This window comes from Glycine max, chromosome 20 (assembly GCF_000004515.6).
Source record: "Glycine max cultivar Williams 82 chromosome 20, Glycine_max_v4.0, whole genome shotgun sequence".
Classification (NCBI taxonomy): Eukaryota; Viridiplantae; Streptophyta; class Magnoliopsida; order Fabales; family Fabaceae; genus Glycine; species Glycine max.
Window position 1 is genome coordinate 33,428,416 of NC_038256.2, and position 19,235 is coordinate 33,447,650.

Sequence of the window (19,235 nt, forward strand, 5' to 3'; positions counted from 1 at the left end):
AAAATGAATTACTTTATAATTAAAAAATTATTAGAATACCAATTCAGAATTATAATGATTGATAACGAAATACATGAACATATATAAAATGAAAAAAAATATTAAATGAATAAAAAATAAGTTAAAGAAAAATAAATATAATAATTACTGAAAAAGGAAAAATTAAAAGTACAATTATATATAATTAAATACTAATACAACCTATAAGGAAAAATCATAAGGAAACGAAATAAGAATCCAAATGATTTTTAATGAAATACATGAACATATAAAAGAAAAATGTAATTAAATAATAAGTAAGAAATTAAATAAAAATATAATTGACTACTAAAATGTAAAAAAGGAAAAATTTAAAAATAAAATATAGTAAACTATAGAAAATTAAAAATTAAAAATAATTTTATAGATCATAAAATTAGAAAACAATTAGTTATCAATAAAAAATTAAAATTAATGTTTAGTATACTGTGTATTATATAATACATTATATTTGTTATTTCATTAAGTAATAAATAATATTTTTATGATATGTTTCACCCTTTTTTTATTTTACCCTTAGATTATTTTTTAAATTAAACATGAAATAAATATTTTTCAGTCGAATCTGATTCGCACGTAGGAGAAAGAAAAATATAAAGTATTAAACTGAAAAAAGTAAGTAGTTGTTTGAAAATGAAAATGAAAAAGATTCTTTACATAAAGTATTAAACTGAAAAAGTAAGTCATTGTTTGAAAATGAAAATGAAAAAGATTCTTTACACCACGTGGCATACATGAATGTGAAGTTGACGTGTTGGCTGCACGTGGTGCACTTTTGACGGATCTGACTTCCTATACATTGTACAGTAACAATCAACATTTTAATATACATGCTACTCTATATTTAGAGTTTGGTTTTAATATATTATTATTTAATATAATCATTCTATTTAAGAAATTTAGGATTTTATAATTTTATGAATGACCTATAAAAAATTGTTATTTGCGATAAATTTTAATTAAAAACGATACTATAAATAATTTCTAATTAATTGATAGTATAACTTTTTTTAAACTGAGAGAATGACTTAAACAATTATCAATACAAATTTGATGACAATATAATAATCTATCAAAGTTAAATTCATGCTTTTATATAACATGATTTGATACCATTATCTTTAAAGGGGATTAGGAGAGGTCGACCAGTGGCCTAATTGCGATAGACAATTTGATACCTACATCAATCAAGAATCAAAATCAAAATTAGGAAGACATGTATATATATATATATATATATATATATATATATATATATATATAATAATAATAATAATTTATTTAGCAAGATTAAGTTTAATAAAAAATATAATATTTAAGGCGATGAACAGTATGTGCACATCCTTGAAATAAAAGATCTAACTATTATTATAAATCATTTTGATACTAATATCCTTTTTATTTTTAAATATTAATTCAAATAATTTTAATTCGGACAATTAAGTTGTTTTATATCTATATAATTAATATTAATATGAATCCAGCCTTAAAAAAATAAAACCAATACCAATATAAATAACAGTCCATTGGTCCCATTCCTCCATGTAGAAGTCCATATAAGATTATTTATTTTTTATTAATTAAAAAAACCTTCACTCTTTTATTTTTCCTTCTAAAACTCTACGTCTAAAGATACTCTTAAATGAATTTGACTATTTTAAGTCAATTCTTTCTTAAAAAATTTAATTAGAAATGTAACAAAATTTAAGTTTTTTTTATATAATAATTTAACAGCTAAAACATTTTACTTTATTCTCTAAAATGAAGAAAAACAAGAACCTATTCCTTCTTAAATAAATCAGCCGAGAAAAGAAAAGAAGATAAAGGAGGTGGCACACACACGTGAGAGGTCGGTTGTAACATGGGACCCCATAAAGCGTGGCTCCATCATCGCCGTTGATTCTTAATAGCGCGGCAATATACGAACCGTCGATCTCTTAAGTTTCCGCACTCTGCCTTTGACTTTCATTGCGTGTGTTACTATTTTTTGCTTACTTCTTTGGTCCCCACGTGGCACCACAAACACTCTTCCCCTGTCTATGTTATGTTACACCTGACCTGTCCCATTCTTCTTCCAATCCAAAGGATAAATTACCTTTTATTTTCATTGACAGTTAAGTACGTTTTCTTTTTTTTAACGAAAATTTTAAGTGTTTAAAGATGATATACGGGTGATAATATAAAATATTTTTATATTATCGTTGAATTACAATTTGTTATTAATATTTCTTTAAAAAAATTATTATTATAAAAGTTAATAAATTTATCATATATATAATTAATTATAATTGGATGATAATACATACATCATTGAAATAATTATGTGTACCATCTAGATGGGATTGTGTACTGATCTTTATAACTTACTGCATTTGATCAGGTTTTTAATCAGTAAATATTGATGTTCGATCGGATCATCTTGGGAGGTTTAAACATGCCATAAAGATGCCATAGATTTTCAAGATATAATATAATGTTTTAATGCGACATAAAAGACCAAATATGTAAATATTAGAGAATACATGTTGTTAGACAATGATAAATAACCCTCTCATTAACCTAGAAAAACAGGTTAAGCAATGCACTTCAGAGTGTTTTAGATTAGCTCACTCCACTATGAAGAAATCTTTTCTTTTGTAAAATAGTCTGTAAGTATTTTTATTTATTTAATAAGACTCACAATTCACAAACAAATTGTGACACAAGTGACTAATAATTTATGTCTTTAACCATATGATAGAATTTAATTGTTGATTATGTGAATAGAGAATATTTTTTTTTTATATATTTAGTTGATACTTTTCTTGGGGAATTAATCTCATAATTTTTGGACTCGTCTTATTTTCAGTATTTTTTTTTTATATTTAATAGCTATTATTATAAAACAAAATTAAACCATTCTTGGTCTAGATACGTTAACATTTATCAAATTTAAACACTATAGATAAAAATAGCATGGATTCAAGAGAGCTTAGTTGAGCAGAATCTGCAAGATTTTTTTAATTATTTGAAAGAATAGACTTTCGCATTGGCATAATGTGATAACGGCATAATGGCACGCGGAGTTTACACAAGGTGAAGCAACCGCGTTCTAGTTTGCAATGAAAAGATGCCACGTTGGTCCATGGAGTGTGTACGTGGCTTATAAATAAGCATGCTCCACCCCTTGGCAGTTAAAGGCAGTAGTAGTGTTACTTTCCAATTTGAATTGTTCCATTTTCATTTCTTTCGCAAAAGTTGCAACTACTTCCTCAGAAAAAAAGTTTCTAAGTTAAGGAAATCCAGAGAGACAAAAATGGCCGGTGACGGTGCAGCTACATGCATAGACATCCTCCTTGCCATCATTCTCCCTCCTCTTGGAGTCTTTCTCAAATATGGCTGCCAGGTACTAAATTGCACATATTTTTCTTTTCAGAATTAAAGATTTTTACACAAAAAATTGGTTACTTTTTTTCATTGCATGTTAATGGATTGTAGAGTGTGGTGACTAATACAACACATGGTTGATGGAAATGGTAATGGTGATGGTAATTAATTTGTTGGATGCAGGTGGAGTTCTGGATTTGTTTGGTGCTGACCCTTTTTGGTTATATACCTGGAATTATCTATGCTGTCTATGCTATCACCAAGTGATCACCCTTTAACTTTGTGTAAGTGACCCTTCTACTTGGAAGAGCCTTATTTTTTTTTTTCTTGTAAAATAAATGTTTACTTCTAAGAATTCGGGTTTGAAATAGTTTGGCCATTGGAGTTTTTTGAGGACTTGTCAATGATATTTTTAGCAAAGTTTCAAGGCTTCAAGCAGCATAAGCTCTTGTACTTCAATTGTTGAGTAGTCATAAGATTATTATTATTTTTTAATTTTCTTTGAGTAGTCTTAAGATGATATCCATACGTTTCTTTCTTTCCTTTTTTCATTTTATAAAAAAGAAAACCACAATATCTTCATCCGGAAGAACACTAGTTATAAATAAGAAAGAAGACAAAAGTTTGGATAGAGAAGGGCATGATGTTCAACCTCTCACTGATTTCATGCTAATTTATCGTGCTAATAATTGTGATTAAAGGAATTTCAAGTGGGTTTGGCTTTGATTAGCTTTACTTTTATGGTGGACCTCCTAATTTCACTGATGAAATGATGCTTTTTTTTTTGTGGCAGGTGGACAATAAACAAATGTCATGGGCGTTTCTGTCTTTCAACTCAGATATTAGTGTTTCTTTAATATATCGCCAATGTTGTCATATTCTTATGTTCTGTTTTTAAAACCCCTTTTGTTCTTAGCTTAAGCGAGAGTGGAGTGTGTAGCTTACTAGCTTGTGTATGTAGTCTCTAGATTTGGTAATTGATTTGAAATACACAATTTCATTTGTATCAACGATCTTGTTCATGTATCTTATGTAAACTGTGCTATTCATTACTTTCAAATTAATAAATCGGATTTATTCTTATTATATATTGTGTTTTGATTTTTGAAAACGCATGAGTTTTTGTTAAGCAGTTAAAGTTGTTCTGTCGATGCCATTCATCTGTTCAATGGGGACAAGGTTCTTGTATTATTGAGCCTCTTTTGCACATATTCAGTCTTATCTTTGTTTAAGATTAACGATAATGATAAAGATAATGGTCTCGCCAAGTAAATTTGTCCAATGATATTACCAAAAGAATCTGATTCAATATCAGTATGTTCTTGATAAACAAGTACGCAATTCGTTGTTAACTGTTTAATTATATTCAATAAATTTAATCGTAAATAGTAGCATGAAAACGATGATAAATTTGGCGGGTTCCTTTGAGAATTGAGCAGAGAGAAAAAGACAAATAAAGGAAATTCATGAAGGCTTTCCTTCTTTTTATACTCTTGATTCGGTGGTTTCTTTGGGGTTCAGAATAGAGCTTGGTCTGGTAGCTATAATTATGATTTTTCAGCCTATAAAAAAATCATATTAATTTGCATCTTACTCTTTGAAGCCCCACCATGGTTAAGCCTCTGCTATGATAACAAGAGCAGCTACCCCAGTGGCACTGATTTTTGTCACCAACCGGCAAAACCAACAACAAGGCAGGCCATGAAACTGTTTGTGAAATAATCGGAATCCTCCTATGTGCAATACTCAAATATGAATGTGCAGATTGTAGGACAAATGTCACCACTAGACAAGTTTTGTTATTTAAGCGAAAATGAGTTTTTTTTTTCCTCCTCCACTCCAATTTAATTGCTTCGGCATAAGTTCTTTGTATATTTGTTATTTAGCCAAATTTTATGAGTTTTAAAACATCATGTAATGTGACATTTTAGTAATCAACTTATCCACTAAAAGATATGGCCACCATTTGGATGTGATCCATATCATATTGTCAATAGGAAATAATTTGTTGACGTGACAAACAGATTTAGAGGCCTAGCTGTATACATTTAATATTTTAGAAGACTTAAATTATAATTTAAGCTAACTACATAAACGACAAATGCAACAGACACTTGCGACATGGCGGGTGGTGAAATCAGGCAATAACTTGTCAAATTAAAATTTCCATAGTCTTTAGTGAATGCAACACTTCACCATCATATTTGCATTGAGAACTTAGATCTTCAATAATTGAAGACTTAAAAAAAAAAACAAAAAGAACAAAAAAATCTTCAATAATGAAACCTTAACCAAGTAAAATTTATAAAGGTTCAATTTCAATCATATATATGACCAGCTTGACTATTTACTCTTGTGGAATCCAGTTGTTATCTATACATACGACCATCTTGACATCAGCATACACTATCGAATCATATTAGAAAACAAAGGAAAAGGACATTATCATTAGTCATTAATGGAAAAAATAAACTTGCACTTAACAGAAACTTTGATTTCGATCTCCTTACAAGTTACAATGAAGATACAGATTTAACATGAAGGAAACAATACATCTTCGAATTAACCATACCAATTTACATTGCTCTCTGGTCACACTCGAAAAAGAAAATGAAAACCTGAGCTCTCATCCTTTAAACTGCCACTCCCTACGGCACATGGGGCAATGCGCTTGTGATGTCTGAGAATTCACCCATTTCAGGATACAGTGCAGATGAAATGCGTGATTGCATACACCCCAAACTGTAGAAACATGTGTTAGATTAATTACTGATATCAATATCCACAGAATATAGCAATTGAATCAGTTAGTCAGTCAGGCATTCAATCCAAACATTGGTTACCATTTCTTAATAGAGTTATGTAATCTTAGTGAATTTTTGAAGCAGGAATTCCTTCAAACTCCTAGGGTATGCATAAAACTTTTTAAATAGTCAACATGTTTGTCAGCGATAATAGCATCTTTGCAGCAGTTCAACACATTCAAATCAAGGGAGCTAGAGAACTTTAAACTTATGTATTAGTATATATGTGAAACTCTACAAATAAAGTTTGGACTTTGGAGGTATCCTAATGCATCTGCAGTCAGGAAAATTGGAAACTCCTAACATGATAGCATTGTAATCTCAATCATCCTATACCTAATAAGGGGACAGAGTTATTTGCTGTCACTGCCCTACATGTACAGACCCCAAAAAGCAATAAAAGGGTTTTTTAGAAACCTACAAACTTTTAAACTTATAAGCTAAGCTTGAAATCTTCATCCACACCTAGATTGTTAGTTGGATAGAATGCACGTTGTGGTAGGTGTACTAAACAAACTTCTAAAAATCTGTTTTGAGGCTTGCTTAAGACCCCACATCACAATCAGTGTTCACACAAAGTCATTTACTTACTAGAAGCTAATTGTGAATAACAAAATCACAAGTATACAATGTACAGTTGCTGTTTATTACCGCTAGAGTAGCATAGAATTTCCAAAATGCAAAGGATTAATTAACAAATATAACTAAGACAATTTGGTGCAAAATATAATAACGATGAAAGTCGTCATATAATATTATGAATAGCTTACTCAGTGGGCAGTCATCTCCAGGAAGTTTGCAGTCAGGACAACATCCATCAAAGGCCATCCTACAAATCCCACAGGTTTCATCCTGGGCATCCCAAGTCCATGAAGCAACAGCATGCCATCTACATTTGACAAAACAAAAGGGAATGTGGTAATCAGGATGTGGTTGATTTAGTCGCAAAGCAAATGAGTAGATAGAAACTAGGAAGGCTGAAAATTTGGAATAAAAATCATGTTAAACTAGTTTGGTAGAACAGAAATTTGGAGCAATTGAAAGTCAAATACAACTCAATTTCACACCAGTCATACAAGTTTTGCCTATTCTTCTATAGCATAAATGTGGGCAGAAAATTATTCACAACCTACTCTTGTCCACTCCACCTAACAAGTTCCACCAACTTAAAATCAAAACCTTCCACCCCACTTTTTTTTCACTAATCACTACATTCTCTAATATTCTAATTCTACCAAGCAATTGAAAATGCAACATATCCCCATGACAGAGCACGAAAGTAAGCTAAAAGCAACCTTCCACACTCAATTCAATCATGCATCATGTGCGAAAATCAAGGCATTTCCACATCACTTCGTTTTTTACTTCCCTCCTTATTTTCTATATTCTCTAACAAGCACAACCTTAATTATTCAACAGATATGGTAATATAAACATCCAGAAACTTCGGCCAAGGAATAATTTGAAAGACCAAGTAAGCAGAACAAGTTCATCATTATATGAAAGTTTATGTTTAAGAGAGAGAGACAGAGAGCATACTCTTTTTCGAAGTACAGCAGATATCCAAGTAGAGACCTTTGTCAAGAAAAACATATTCTTTTCCTTTTCCACAAATACCCAATTCTCGATATATGAGAATTAGGCTGAAAGTAAAAGCACGAAAATTTGAAAGCAAAAAAAAAAAATACAAAAAAGGGAAGCAAAGACAAAAACATGTAAAATGCAAAATAGTAAAACAATGAAAGGGGTAAGAGATGAAACGAAGAAGAATGGGAAGGAAGGATACGCAAGATGTTCACTTTCATCTTGGTGCCCAACAACAGCAAAAAGAAGTTAGGGTTTGTCCGAATGCGTAGTGGAGACCAAGATTTGAAATGGAGAAAGGAATGGACCTTTAATCAAAATTCAAAGCTGATTGTAAACCGTTTGAAAATATTTTGAGTAAAAATATTTTCTCAAAAAGAACCAAAAATTGAAAATGATAAAATCTCATTTTCAGTTTAAACTAATAATTTCATTTCGAGTAGAATGAAAACACGCGGTGATAAAAAATATAATTTTAAGTTAATTTAAAAATACATTTCATTTTGACAATACATTTTTAGTATTTTTGTTTATTAAAAGTAGAAAACAACCAATCAAACCAAACATATTATCAGAATTCTAATCTTTTAATAATTGAAATAGTTTTCAGAAAATGAAAACAAAAAATATAAACAAAAAATAAAAATATAAACGAAAGAACCCTTAGTTTTATAAATTGATTTTTTTATAAAAAATAGATCAATTTTTTTTTGTTTTCTGTTTTTTTTATATCGTCTAGATAAGCACGGAAAAAACATAAAATTACTTATTTTATTTTTTAAAAAATAGTTTTACTTTGGTTTTTTAGTGTTTTATTTATACCAAATTGATCGTTCAATCTTTGTCATTAACTATGTCAATATTAGCTGATATGTTCTAGTCGCTCATAGTTTACTACATTTCCCTAAGTTGACACATTCTGTGTCATAAAGTGTAACAAAAATTACACTTATGGTACCTAAGAGTAGGGGTAGGTACATGGACTTGGATCCGTGGATCAACTAATTAAAGAACCTTACCGATAATGGATCTCTTTTTTTAACATCTGCATACCTATATCAAGTTTGAGAGACCTAACAAACGTTATTTGTCGACTAAAGCATTACCCACGTAACTCGTCTAAGTTTAATGTGCAAGTATTATTAATTAATTAAGTTAAGATTATGATCTTTAATTTAGGTTGTTGCTAATTTGTTATGTTTAAAATGTTGTATATTTTAGTGTGATAAATTTTGTAAAAAAAAAGCTTAACAAATGAAGTCAAATTTTCTTATTTTAATTTTATATATTTTTTTAAAAATATTTTTTTACCATATTTTTTTTCGAATGACTATTTGAACTTGTGGACTAACCTGTGTATTCGCAAGCTTTTGCAAGTCGAGTATAGCCCTTGAATAAAAGACAATTTATTCGACATACCAAACTTATCAACCTCTTCTAAAATGTGTGTTTCATAGGTCGAACTTTAACAAGCTAGACCACTTTTTATGCTTACCCCAAGGTTGTGTACAACGTGAGGCCAGTTAGGCCACAGCCTTAGGCTCCCGTTCTTTTTCCAATATACTAGTTACTATGTAATATTACAGACTACTCAGCAAAAAAAAAGTAATATTACAATCTCTCTTTCAAATTATAATCGTAGATAATTGCTACAGATCCAAAAAAAGGGATTGCTCATAGATTGTTATTAACATTGATAGTGATTATAATTGGAATAACATGTATAATTGTATAATTGATATTTTGTATACATAAATTAATTTAAATCTTTAATTGAGTTAATTTGAAATTTAAATAATATTTAAAATAACAACTCACAATTGTTTTTTAAAAAATTAACAAAGTGTATTAAATTAAAATTTGAAGTAAATTTTATTTTAGGTCTTATAATCTCTATATACGACTCTGACTAGAACATATATAGGCCAATGACCCTTTTGAACTATTTTGAGAAAATATTGTTTTTTATTTCATATTTTTACTAATATTTGTAAAGAATAATGAGAATCCCTTGGAAGTGAAGTGTTAGAATTGCTTGATTATAAAACTCTAATAAATGATTTTGCAACTAAAAAAGCTAGAAGATTAATATAAAAATTGATATTTTATATAATATACTAAGTCTCTTTAAAATTTTTGTAAAAAAAAAGATCCCTTTAATATTTTCGCCTTAGGCCCCAAAATGTCTGTGCACGGCCCTGCTTACCCCTACCTAAGAGACCCAATTGACAACTAAAATTTTGGGGACTAAAATTATACATTTGTGATACTTGAGGAACTTAACTAACATAATTGAAATCCGTGAAACTAAAATTGTACAATTGCAATAAGTTGATGGACCAAAAATATAATTAAGCCTATATTTTCATAAATTTGTTTTATCAAATGAAAAGTTTATGTGAGTTGGGTTTGTGACTCGGCAAGGCCTGACAGATCTCAAGACTCAATGAAGCTTACATAAGTACTTATACATTATTTTCGTTAAATCCCCAGTTGTGCACATAAACTTCATTATTCCTTAAACCCTTTACATGTGTTTTCTATGTTCTTTTTTTTTCTCTATAGAAAATAATAAAATTTCATTATATTTTTATTCCCTACATTAAATACGATGCTTTCCATGAAGCTCAATATTAATACCATGTGTTTTTCATGAATGTGATGTTGTGCATATTTCATCAATTCTATATATAATGTCATTGCATTTTTATCAATAAGTCATTGCATTTTTATATAATGTAATTTTTAGTACTTTTTATTTCATTTATTTTATTTCATTCCAACTTTATTTTTCTCCTTCTTTTCTTCATAAGATATGATGTCTAATCATAATTTAAAAATAAAGGACTCAAAATTAAAAAAAAACATGGAAAAATTAAGGGATTTAGCGAACAAACGAATTGAAATGAAAAGGAATAGCATCTCTGGAAGAAAAGGTGCAAAGGAATTAACATTTCCCAAAAGAAAAAAGGAGTTCCGTGAACAAAGAAAAGGCATTCGATAAGAGGGAAATGACATTTATGGAAGAACAAAGAGGTTTAACAAAATGAGGATTATTTGAAAGAAAAAAAATATGAGTAAAGGGTAATTACATAATTTTGTACAAAAAAATGTAGTATATTTAATTGAGACTTAATTTCTATATTAGATCTCTAATTCCTTAGTAGATCTAATCCATAAATTCGGATTAGAGAGATAGAATGCAAGAATTATTGAATCAAAACCCTATCCCTATCCATTAGATCTATTAATCATTCTACTTCAAATCTAGAATTAAATTATGTTTTCAAACACAAAACAATTCACAAAACCATGGATGATCTATCAATAGAAAGATATGAAGCATTGAAGTAGAATAGATTGCATTGAAGAAGAAAGTAGATATGAAAATCATAGAGAATACATGTTTGAGGTTCTACTACAGTCCAATCCCAACAAACAGGGATTTAGCTATGTCTAGCCATAGAAAGATCAAAAACCAAAGAAAAATGGATGAAGATGAAAGATTCAACCATATAAGAGCTTCATAGAGAACTCCACGCCAAAAATCGTCTCTAACGATTTTCTCCAACTGCATCAATATCAACTTCGTAGGTCGTCCAATTATAAACAAATTTCTCACACTAAAACTACCATGTTAGCTCTCGATTAAGCGAGAGTGCATTTGTTAAGCTTTAGAAATAATCTTGCTTAAGTGAGACTGATCTCTCGCTTAAGTGTCGGTAATAGATTTGGTTGTAGCAATAAAAAGGTCTTGCGCTTGAGCGACATTTCTCAGCTAGCTCTCTAGAACATGTCTTGCTTAAGCAAGGTTGACACAAGTCTTCTCCTTCAAAAGCTCCATTTTTGGTTCACTTGAATCTTTACTCCTTTATTCAAAAAGTAAACAAAATCAATCAAAACATATTCAATTGTCAAATCAAATTAAACTAATTTTTAAATTTTTATTCACAAATAGGGAGAATTAAAACTCTAAGTTGAAGAGAAATTAAAATAAAGTGTGAAACCAATTATAAATATCCTTATAATTTTAAATTTCAAAACATAAGGATATTTTACTAAATTATAGCTAAAATGATTTAAATATCCTTCACTTCCCCTCCAAATTTCCCAATATAAATTTGAATTGGTTTGGATCATTGGTTCATATCATATTGAAAAAAATATAAATCAAATGAATTCTAGTTAGATCTCAAATTTTGATTTTAAGAATTCAATTTGATCCCATTCAATCCAATCCAAATGATTACTTACGATGTATTATTTTTATTTATGTTTTTAACGGTAAGAGTTTGAGCTCTTTAGCCCAATCATATTTATCGTATTTTTTTTTCATTTTAAGGTTACTAATTAGTAATTACTGATTTAAAACATGGTTTAACTTTTGACTTGAAATTGAACATGTTTCATATTATACTAGTAGTTAAAAAATAATTTGAGTCAAATGTATAAAATTACTTACAATCAAAACCAATTTCCTAAATTTGTTTTCAATTTTTTCATTTATTATTGTTTTAATAATAAATTTGATGACCTAATTCAATCCTAATTGAATTGGTTTGGACCATGTTACATACCTAAATTTGTGGAAGTTGTAGAGGTTATGGCTGCATTCTTCAATTGGTTAAGCATCCTCGTTACATCAGCAACAATGCTTCATGAACACCTAGCATGTGTCATCTTTGAAATTACACTGAATGTGTAGTTCATTACTTTTTTTAACAAGTATTTTAGTAAGAAATGTGGCAGAGCTTCATTTTGAGCATATATGACTCATTACATAAAAACAAAAATTTCCATCAAGGAAAAACCAGTTGATTTGATTAGTAGTAGGAGAAATGAAATGCTTAATTGCTCTCAGTCTGACTTGAACAGCTCTCTCTCTTTTCCATTTTTAGACAATTGACCATTCTTATATGCTTGTAATTATCAAGTTTTTCCTTTCCATTCTGTTAGGGCCCAGTCTTCTGTAAATGAATACAGCCCAATGTAACTAATCTATTTTAGACGAAGAAGAATAGGTAGTTAGTGGGCATTATTTAGTCTGTTAGTCAGTCAGAAGAAATAGACAGAGAGTTGTTATTGAGTTTGTTATATATTTGTCAAGTTGAGCCCGAGACAGTGTTGCTCAGTGGAGGAAGAGGATTTCCTTTGAGGAGAGTCGTCCCCTGATTTCAATTTTTCAATACATAAGAGCTATATTTTGTTTCCTATTCTCTATCTCCATTCTTTATAATTTTGTTTCTAAGGATCTCTAGAGCCCAACACATTCAATTGATAGTTTTTATTTTATTTTATTTATGTATTTTTGGGCTCCAAATTTCATAATTGCCATGGTTTTCCTTTGTCCTTTTCTCTTGTGTTTTTACCATTATATACCTTTCATTATACAGGGTTTGTTAAACAGAAGAATTGGTGCAACCAGTATAAATTCTGAAAGTTCACATTCTCATACTGTTTTTACTTGTGTGGTTGAATCTCGATGCAAGGTGATGCACTCTTCTCTTGTGGCTTGGAGATAGTTTTTAATGATATTAGATAGGAAGGGCAGACATTATACAATCTTTAACTAGATAAATTTTAGAAGAAACTACAAGTGCAATATTGAAACAAAATCCTAAAAAATTTGGTGGCAAGTTCCAAAGCTGACTATAGAAGCTTGGTTCAAACTTCAGCTGAGATTCTATGGATTCAGTCGTTGCTCACCAAATTACACTGCTTTTTTCAGACTCCTAAAAATCCTTTGTGACAATTTGAGTTTAGTGGTTCTCTCACAATCTGGTGCTTCACTTTTGCACTAAACAAATGGAGTTAGATACTTTTTTAGATATGATGAAACCATGTCCTCTGCATCTACCTGTTCAGGTTTGGCTTCCAAAAGAGCTTACTTCTATCCTATGTATGCTGATCAATATTGCATGAATTACAGTTGCATGAGGTGGGGATAAATGTGCCTTTTTCAACATCTTTCTTCCATATTTATTTTTAACCTACTAACTAGTAGAGGCCCAAACTGGATAAAGAGTATGCTTTATAGTAGGAATTTTACAACAATTCATCTTGAGGTGTGTTTAAATAATTATTGTCATGGTGTAGTGAAAGCGTTGTAAGATTCTCATTTCTGTAACAATTTTTTTAAGTGTGCGTGAATTGCCTTGTAAATGCTCACTGAATGAGTAGCGAAAGCCTAACATTTTTTTTGAGAGAGAAAGTGAAAGCCTGACTTCAAACCTATAAGATTCTCATTTTTGTAACAATTTCATAATTCATATTGGTTCCTCCAAATTAAATTAACTTTATACTCACCTCTTTGGTGTGAATGGAATCAAATCAAACTTAGTTATAAATCAGGCTTCAATCCAAGTCCCCTTCCCCTTACACTTGCTGGCACACTTGCAAATGCTTAGTCACACCCTAAATGGCCTTTAGCTGGAGAAAGAAAACCTTACTTTTAATTTCAAATGAATTTTTTTTATTATTTAGTTTTGGACCTTTACTTCAGCCTTTTGTTGGGCCCTCCACATTTTTGCCTAAATTAACCCTGACATGGTTTTATGTTTAGGTGAAGTAATTTCAGAAAAATATGCTCTAGAATATTGAACTGATTGCTTGGAGTTTGTTGGTGCTGTCCAGCCCGGTGAACGGGCCATAATCATTGATGACTTGGTGGAACTCTCTCAACAGGAGTAAACCTTCTAGGTGATTTTGTTTTAATTTTTCAGCCTCTTTTTGGGGTGGGGGAGGGTGTTACTTTTTGTCTATATATTCTTTCCTTCTTTTATTTCACTTGTGATTGTTCAATGAATGTGGTCCCAACTTTGCTATATATATGTGGTTTCTTGCAACTTGTTTTGTAGAACGTGTTGGTTCTGAAGTGGTGGAATTTGCCTGTCATTAGTGTGCCTGATGTCAAGTAATAATCACTTATTAGATTTTGTAAGTTAGCTTGTTTTGCTACTTAGTCTCTCAAAAAAAAAAAAAAAAAGAGATTACAACAAAACACACACATATATAAAATTATAAATTGATTAAAATTCAATACATTTTTTTAGTTTATATTTTTTTAAATAATCATTTTTTCCTTTAAAACAAGTGTTACTAGACATGCACCATGTATTCTAAAAAAAAGACACGCACCACTGATTTTCCAATGGGTTAAATATGTTTTCAATTTTTTTTTACTTAATGTTTTCCGTCTCTTCATAAATATAAATATGGGACCAAAAGGAGACAAATTACTTTCAAGAGACTACGAAGGAACATTGTCCTATTTGTGAGGACTAGAAACAAATTTAACTAGTTCAGTGATGTGGCATCAATAAATTTCCTTCATTGTAATATAATAAGCACAATCGAATTTCCATATTAGACATGTAATGTATTTGGAGTTTTTGTCTTACTGAGGTTCAATTTAAGAATTTATTTTTTATAACATATTCTTGTATTTATTGCTTTTCTACATTTGTTATAAAAAAAGTTATCAGTTTATTTCTCATTGTCAAGTGTTTTGTTCTTAAACAGCTAAGTCCGTCATACACAAAATATTTTACTACATGAATAGATCAGGAAATGGCCGACTTACACTGAGGGAATTGAAATGTGGGAACCTAATTAATGCAATACTACATGTAGATGAGGAAGAGAATATTAACAAAGTACTGAGGTAAAGGCTTTTTATCTAAAAATCACTAGATTTTCTATTGAAAGCATGCCCTTGTTGTCCTGGAAAATTCCTTCTGTTGTTTGTTCGCATGAACTCCTATACAATATAGAATAATGCCCTAGCCTTGAGAAAATGATGATCTTGCTCTGAGTCATTATTGAATTCAATGAATTGTTTTTTTCCTACCCTTGTATTGTGAAAGGCTAGCTAAAAACTTAAGAACAAATTAAATTTAAGGGTCTGTTTACTTTAAGAAAATATTTTCTATTTTCATTTCTTGTTTTTACTTTTAATTAGATGAACAAAGAAGTTTGGAAAAGTTATACAGAGAAAATATAGAAACATTTTAGGTTGAAGAACAAGGTTATGTTGTTATCAATTTTGGGTCATACATACATATATACATACATTATATATATATATATATATATATATATATATATATATATATATATATATATATATATATATATATATATATATATTACATAATTGAATGAGTTAGGATCCTTATTTTATTAGTCAAAATATTAAAATGGTCTGATCAATATGAAATTATGGCTAAGGGCATAAAAGGCTGCAGCATACATTCTAAATAGAGTGCCAACCAAGGCAGCTGCCAAAACACCTTATGAGCTTTGGGTTGGGCGAAAGCTTAGTCTGAAACATTTTCATGTATGGGGATGTCCAGTTGAGACAAGGCCTTATAAGTCAAATGAAAGGAAATTGGACTCCCAGATAGTGAGCAACTACTTTATTGGTAACTGCCACATTCTTTGAGGATATTGAGTTTGGGGGGAAGAATAAGGTTAGAGACTTTGTGTTAAAGAAAGAATTAGTAACAATTCCAGAATTGATTCATACAGTTGCTTTTGATAAAACAAATTCGGAACCTCTACAAGATATTGTTATTGAATCTCCCACTCAAGATAATTTGGTAGTTCATGAAGAACAAACTCAAGAACCTATGCTTCATTAGCCAAAACCTTTGTGGAGACCTACAAGAGAAATGAGAAGTGCTATTCCAGAAGATTATGTGGTATTTCTCCAGGAACATGAGGAAAATAATGGTATGATGGAAGATGACCCAGCCAACTTCCATCAAGCCATGCAAGATTCCAACTCAAAAAAGTGGATTGAAGCAATGAATGAGGAGTATAAGTTCATGCTAGACAACAAGGTTTGGGAACTTGTCCCATTACCAGAAGGTGTGAAACCCATTGGTTACAAATGGATATTTAAGACCAAGCGGGATTCCAAAGGTAATATGGAGAGGTATAAGACTCGTCTTGTGGTGAAGGGCTATACCCAAAAGGAAGGGATTGACTTTAAAGAGACTTTCTCTCCCGTTTCATCAAAAGACTCTTTTAGGACAATCATGGCTCTTGTTGCACATTATGATTTGGAGCTTCATCAAATGGATGTCAAGACGAAATTTCTCAATGGTAGCATTGATGAGACAATTTATATGGTGCAACCAGAAAAATTTGTGTTAGGAGACCCAAAGAATATGGTTTGCAAACTGACAAAATCCAGTTATGGGCTAAAGCAGGCATCTCGTCAATGGTACCACAAATTTCATCAATTAATTCTCTCATTTGGTTTCAAGATGAATCTTGTTGATGATTGTGTGTATCATAAATTCAGTGGGAGCAAGTACATTTTCCTGGTCTTATATGTTAATGACATATTGCTTACCACTAATGATATAGGCATGTTGCACGAAACCAAAAGATTTCTATCAGAAACTTCGAAATGAAAGATCTTTGTGACGCCTCATTTGTATTAGGAATTCAAATACACCAAGATCGATCTCGAGACATTCTAGGATTATCACAAAGGAGCTATATCGAAAAGGTACTTAAAAGGTTTGACATGCAGGAAAGTAAATTCAAGGATACTCTAGTTGCTAAGGAAGACAAGTTCAGTCTCAAACAGTGCCCAAAAGGAAATTTGGAAATTCAGGAAGTGCAGAAGATTCCTTATGCATCAGCTATAGGGAGTTTGATGTATGCCTAAGTATGTAAGCGTTCGGATATAGCATACATAGTTGGCGTATTAGGCAGATATTTAAGCAATCCAGGAATGGATCATTGGAAAGCAGCCAAAAGAGTTATGAGGTATTTGAAGAGAACAAAGTATTTTATGCTCACATACAAGAGGTCAGATCAGTTGGAGATCACTGGGTATTATGACTCGGATTTTGCATGATGCCTAGATAGTTTGAGATCCACTTTGGGTTACATTTTCATGTTTGCTGGTGGTGTGATTTCTTGGCGCAGTGCCAAGCAAACCTTTACTACTTCATCCACTATGGCGGTAGAATTTGTGGCATGTTATGAGGCATCAAATCATGGAATATAGCTGAGAAATTTTGTCATAGGGCTGAAAATTGTGGAAGGAATTGAAAGACCACTTAAGTTATATTGTGACAACAAATCAACTATATTGTATTCTAACAACAATAGGAGCTCAACCAAGTCGAAGCATATTGACATCAAGTTCCTAATTGTTAAGGAAATGGTACAGAGTGGACAAATTGCCATAGAACACTTAGGAACAAACTCCATGATAGTAGATCTTCTTACTAAGGGACTTCCACCCAAGATCTTTCATGAGCATGTTGCTCACATGGGTGTTTTACAGTTCGAGGAATATTTGGTTTAGTAGGAGTTAGTCACTTTTATGTATTTTATGTTTTATATTAGATTTTATGTATGCATACATTGACTTTTGGATATATTTGGTTATATATATATATATATATATGTTTTATTATTCCATTATTACACTTTATACATTAAGGTTATTAAATGATCTCATTGAGGAAAAGTAGGACCAGTTGAAAATAGACGTGTAGAGACCATTTTCATGTAATTTTCATGCTACACATTTCATGATGAGTCTATGTCATTTGATTCTATCAGCATTAGTGATCATTTATGGGTTTAGTTGTGATTGATACAATGAAAACTGCTTTGGTTCTATGTGCTGATGTAATCAATGGACAAGATTTTTGGAATATGCTCAAGGCATGTAATGGAAAATTTTGAGCTCATAAAGTCTAACACATTTATAAGGATTGTAAGGATATATATATTTGTGACCAATGGAAGATTGTTAGCAATTTTGGGTCATACACACACACACACACACACACACACACACACACACACACACACATATATATATACATATATATTATATGATTGAATGAGTTAGGATCATTATTTTATTAACAAAAATATTAAAATGGTTTGATCAATATGAAATTATGGCTAAGGTCGTATATGTTATGAAAGACTAATTGTGTAGATACCATTAGTGATATTATAATTTGATGAGGAGCCAAATTATAATTATCAAATTTGGGGTAACCGATGACAGTTACCAATAGAAATAAAAAAGGTTGTGGTCCTCATTTGTAGAGAGTAGTAACAACACGTACAACTTGAATTCTTTTTCTCTTTATCCCCATCAGAAGAGAAAATTTAGAGAAGAACATAAAACTCTTTACATTTGGAAGATCATAAAACTAATCTTGATCTTCATCAATCTTTCATCATTCCATTATGGCTAATCCAAGTATGCTTCCGCATTTAGTTTTCATCATGATTTTGAGTATGGGAACATAATGGAGTGTCATTCATCTTTATGCAGTAATTTCTCTCTACATGGATAGAAAGCATGTGGTTAGGATTGATGATTGACTGTTAGAATCAAATTAGGTTGATTGATTGAATCCTTACATATGCCTCAAATCTCAATTTATACCAACT

At 30.6% G+C, this 19,235-nt stretch overlaps 2 protein-coding genes across 2 annotated transcripts; one reads left to right on the plus strand and one right to left on the minus strand.

Annotated features, from left to right (window-relative positions):
* The first annotated feature begins 3,201 nt into the window (after positions 1 to 3,201).
* Positions 3,202 to 4,490, plus strand: LOC100306281 (low temperature induced protein 6B-like protein). The gene is made up of 3 exons (NM_001354203.1): positions 3,202 to 3,424; positions 3,589 to 3,689; positions 4,199 to 4,490. The coding sequence occupies exons 1-2, from the start codon at positions 3,335 to 3,337 to the stop codon at positions 3,670 to 3,672; spliced, it is 174 nt and encodes a 57-aa protein (NP_001341132.1). The 5' UTR covers positions 3,202 to 3,334; the 3' UTR covers positions 3,673 to 3,689; positions 4,199 to 4,490.
* Positions 4,491 to 5,864: 1,374 nt separating this feature from the next.
* LOC100776546 (anaphase-promoting complex subunit 11) lies at positions 5,865 to 11,370 on the minus strand. The gene is made up of 4 exons (XM_041013550.1): positions 11,216 to 11,370; positions 7,749 to 7,784; positions 6,980 to 7,098; positions 5,865 to 6,147 (listed from the first exon to the last, which is right to left on the minus strand). The coding sequence occupies exons 1-4, from the start codon at positions 11,368 to 11,370 to the stop codon at positions 6,032 to 6,034; spliced, it is 426 nt and encodes a 141-aa protein (XP_040869484.1). The 3' UTR covers positions 5,865 to 6,031.
* Positions 11,371 to 19,235: the final 7,865 nt, after the last annotated feature.

Coding starts and splice junctions, on each gene's coding strand:
- LOC100306281 (NM_001354203.1), top strand. CDS start 3,335: ATGGCCGGTGACGGTGCAGCTACATGCATAGACATCCTCCTTGCCATC. Junction 3,425..3,588: donor TTCTCAAATATGGCTGCCAG/GTACTAAATTGC, acceptor TGTTGGATGCAG/GTGGAGTTCTGGATTTGTTT.
- LOC100776546 (XM_041013550.1), bottom strand. CDS start 11,370: ATGCAGTTGGAGAAAATCGTTAGAGACGATTTTTGGCGTGGAGTTCTC. Junction 7,099..7,748: donor CTGCTGTACTTCGAAAAAGA/GTATGCTCTCTG, acceptor TGTCAAATGTAG/ATGGCATGCTGTTGCTTCAT. Junction 6,148..6,979: donor TGGAGATGACTGCCCACTGA/GTAAGCTATTCA, acceptor ATGTTTCTACAG/TTTGGGGTGTATGCAATCAC.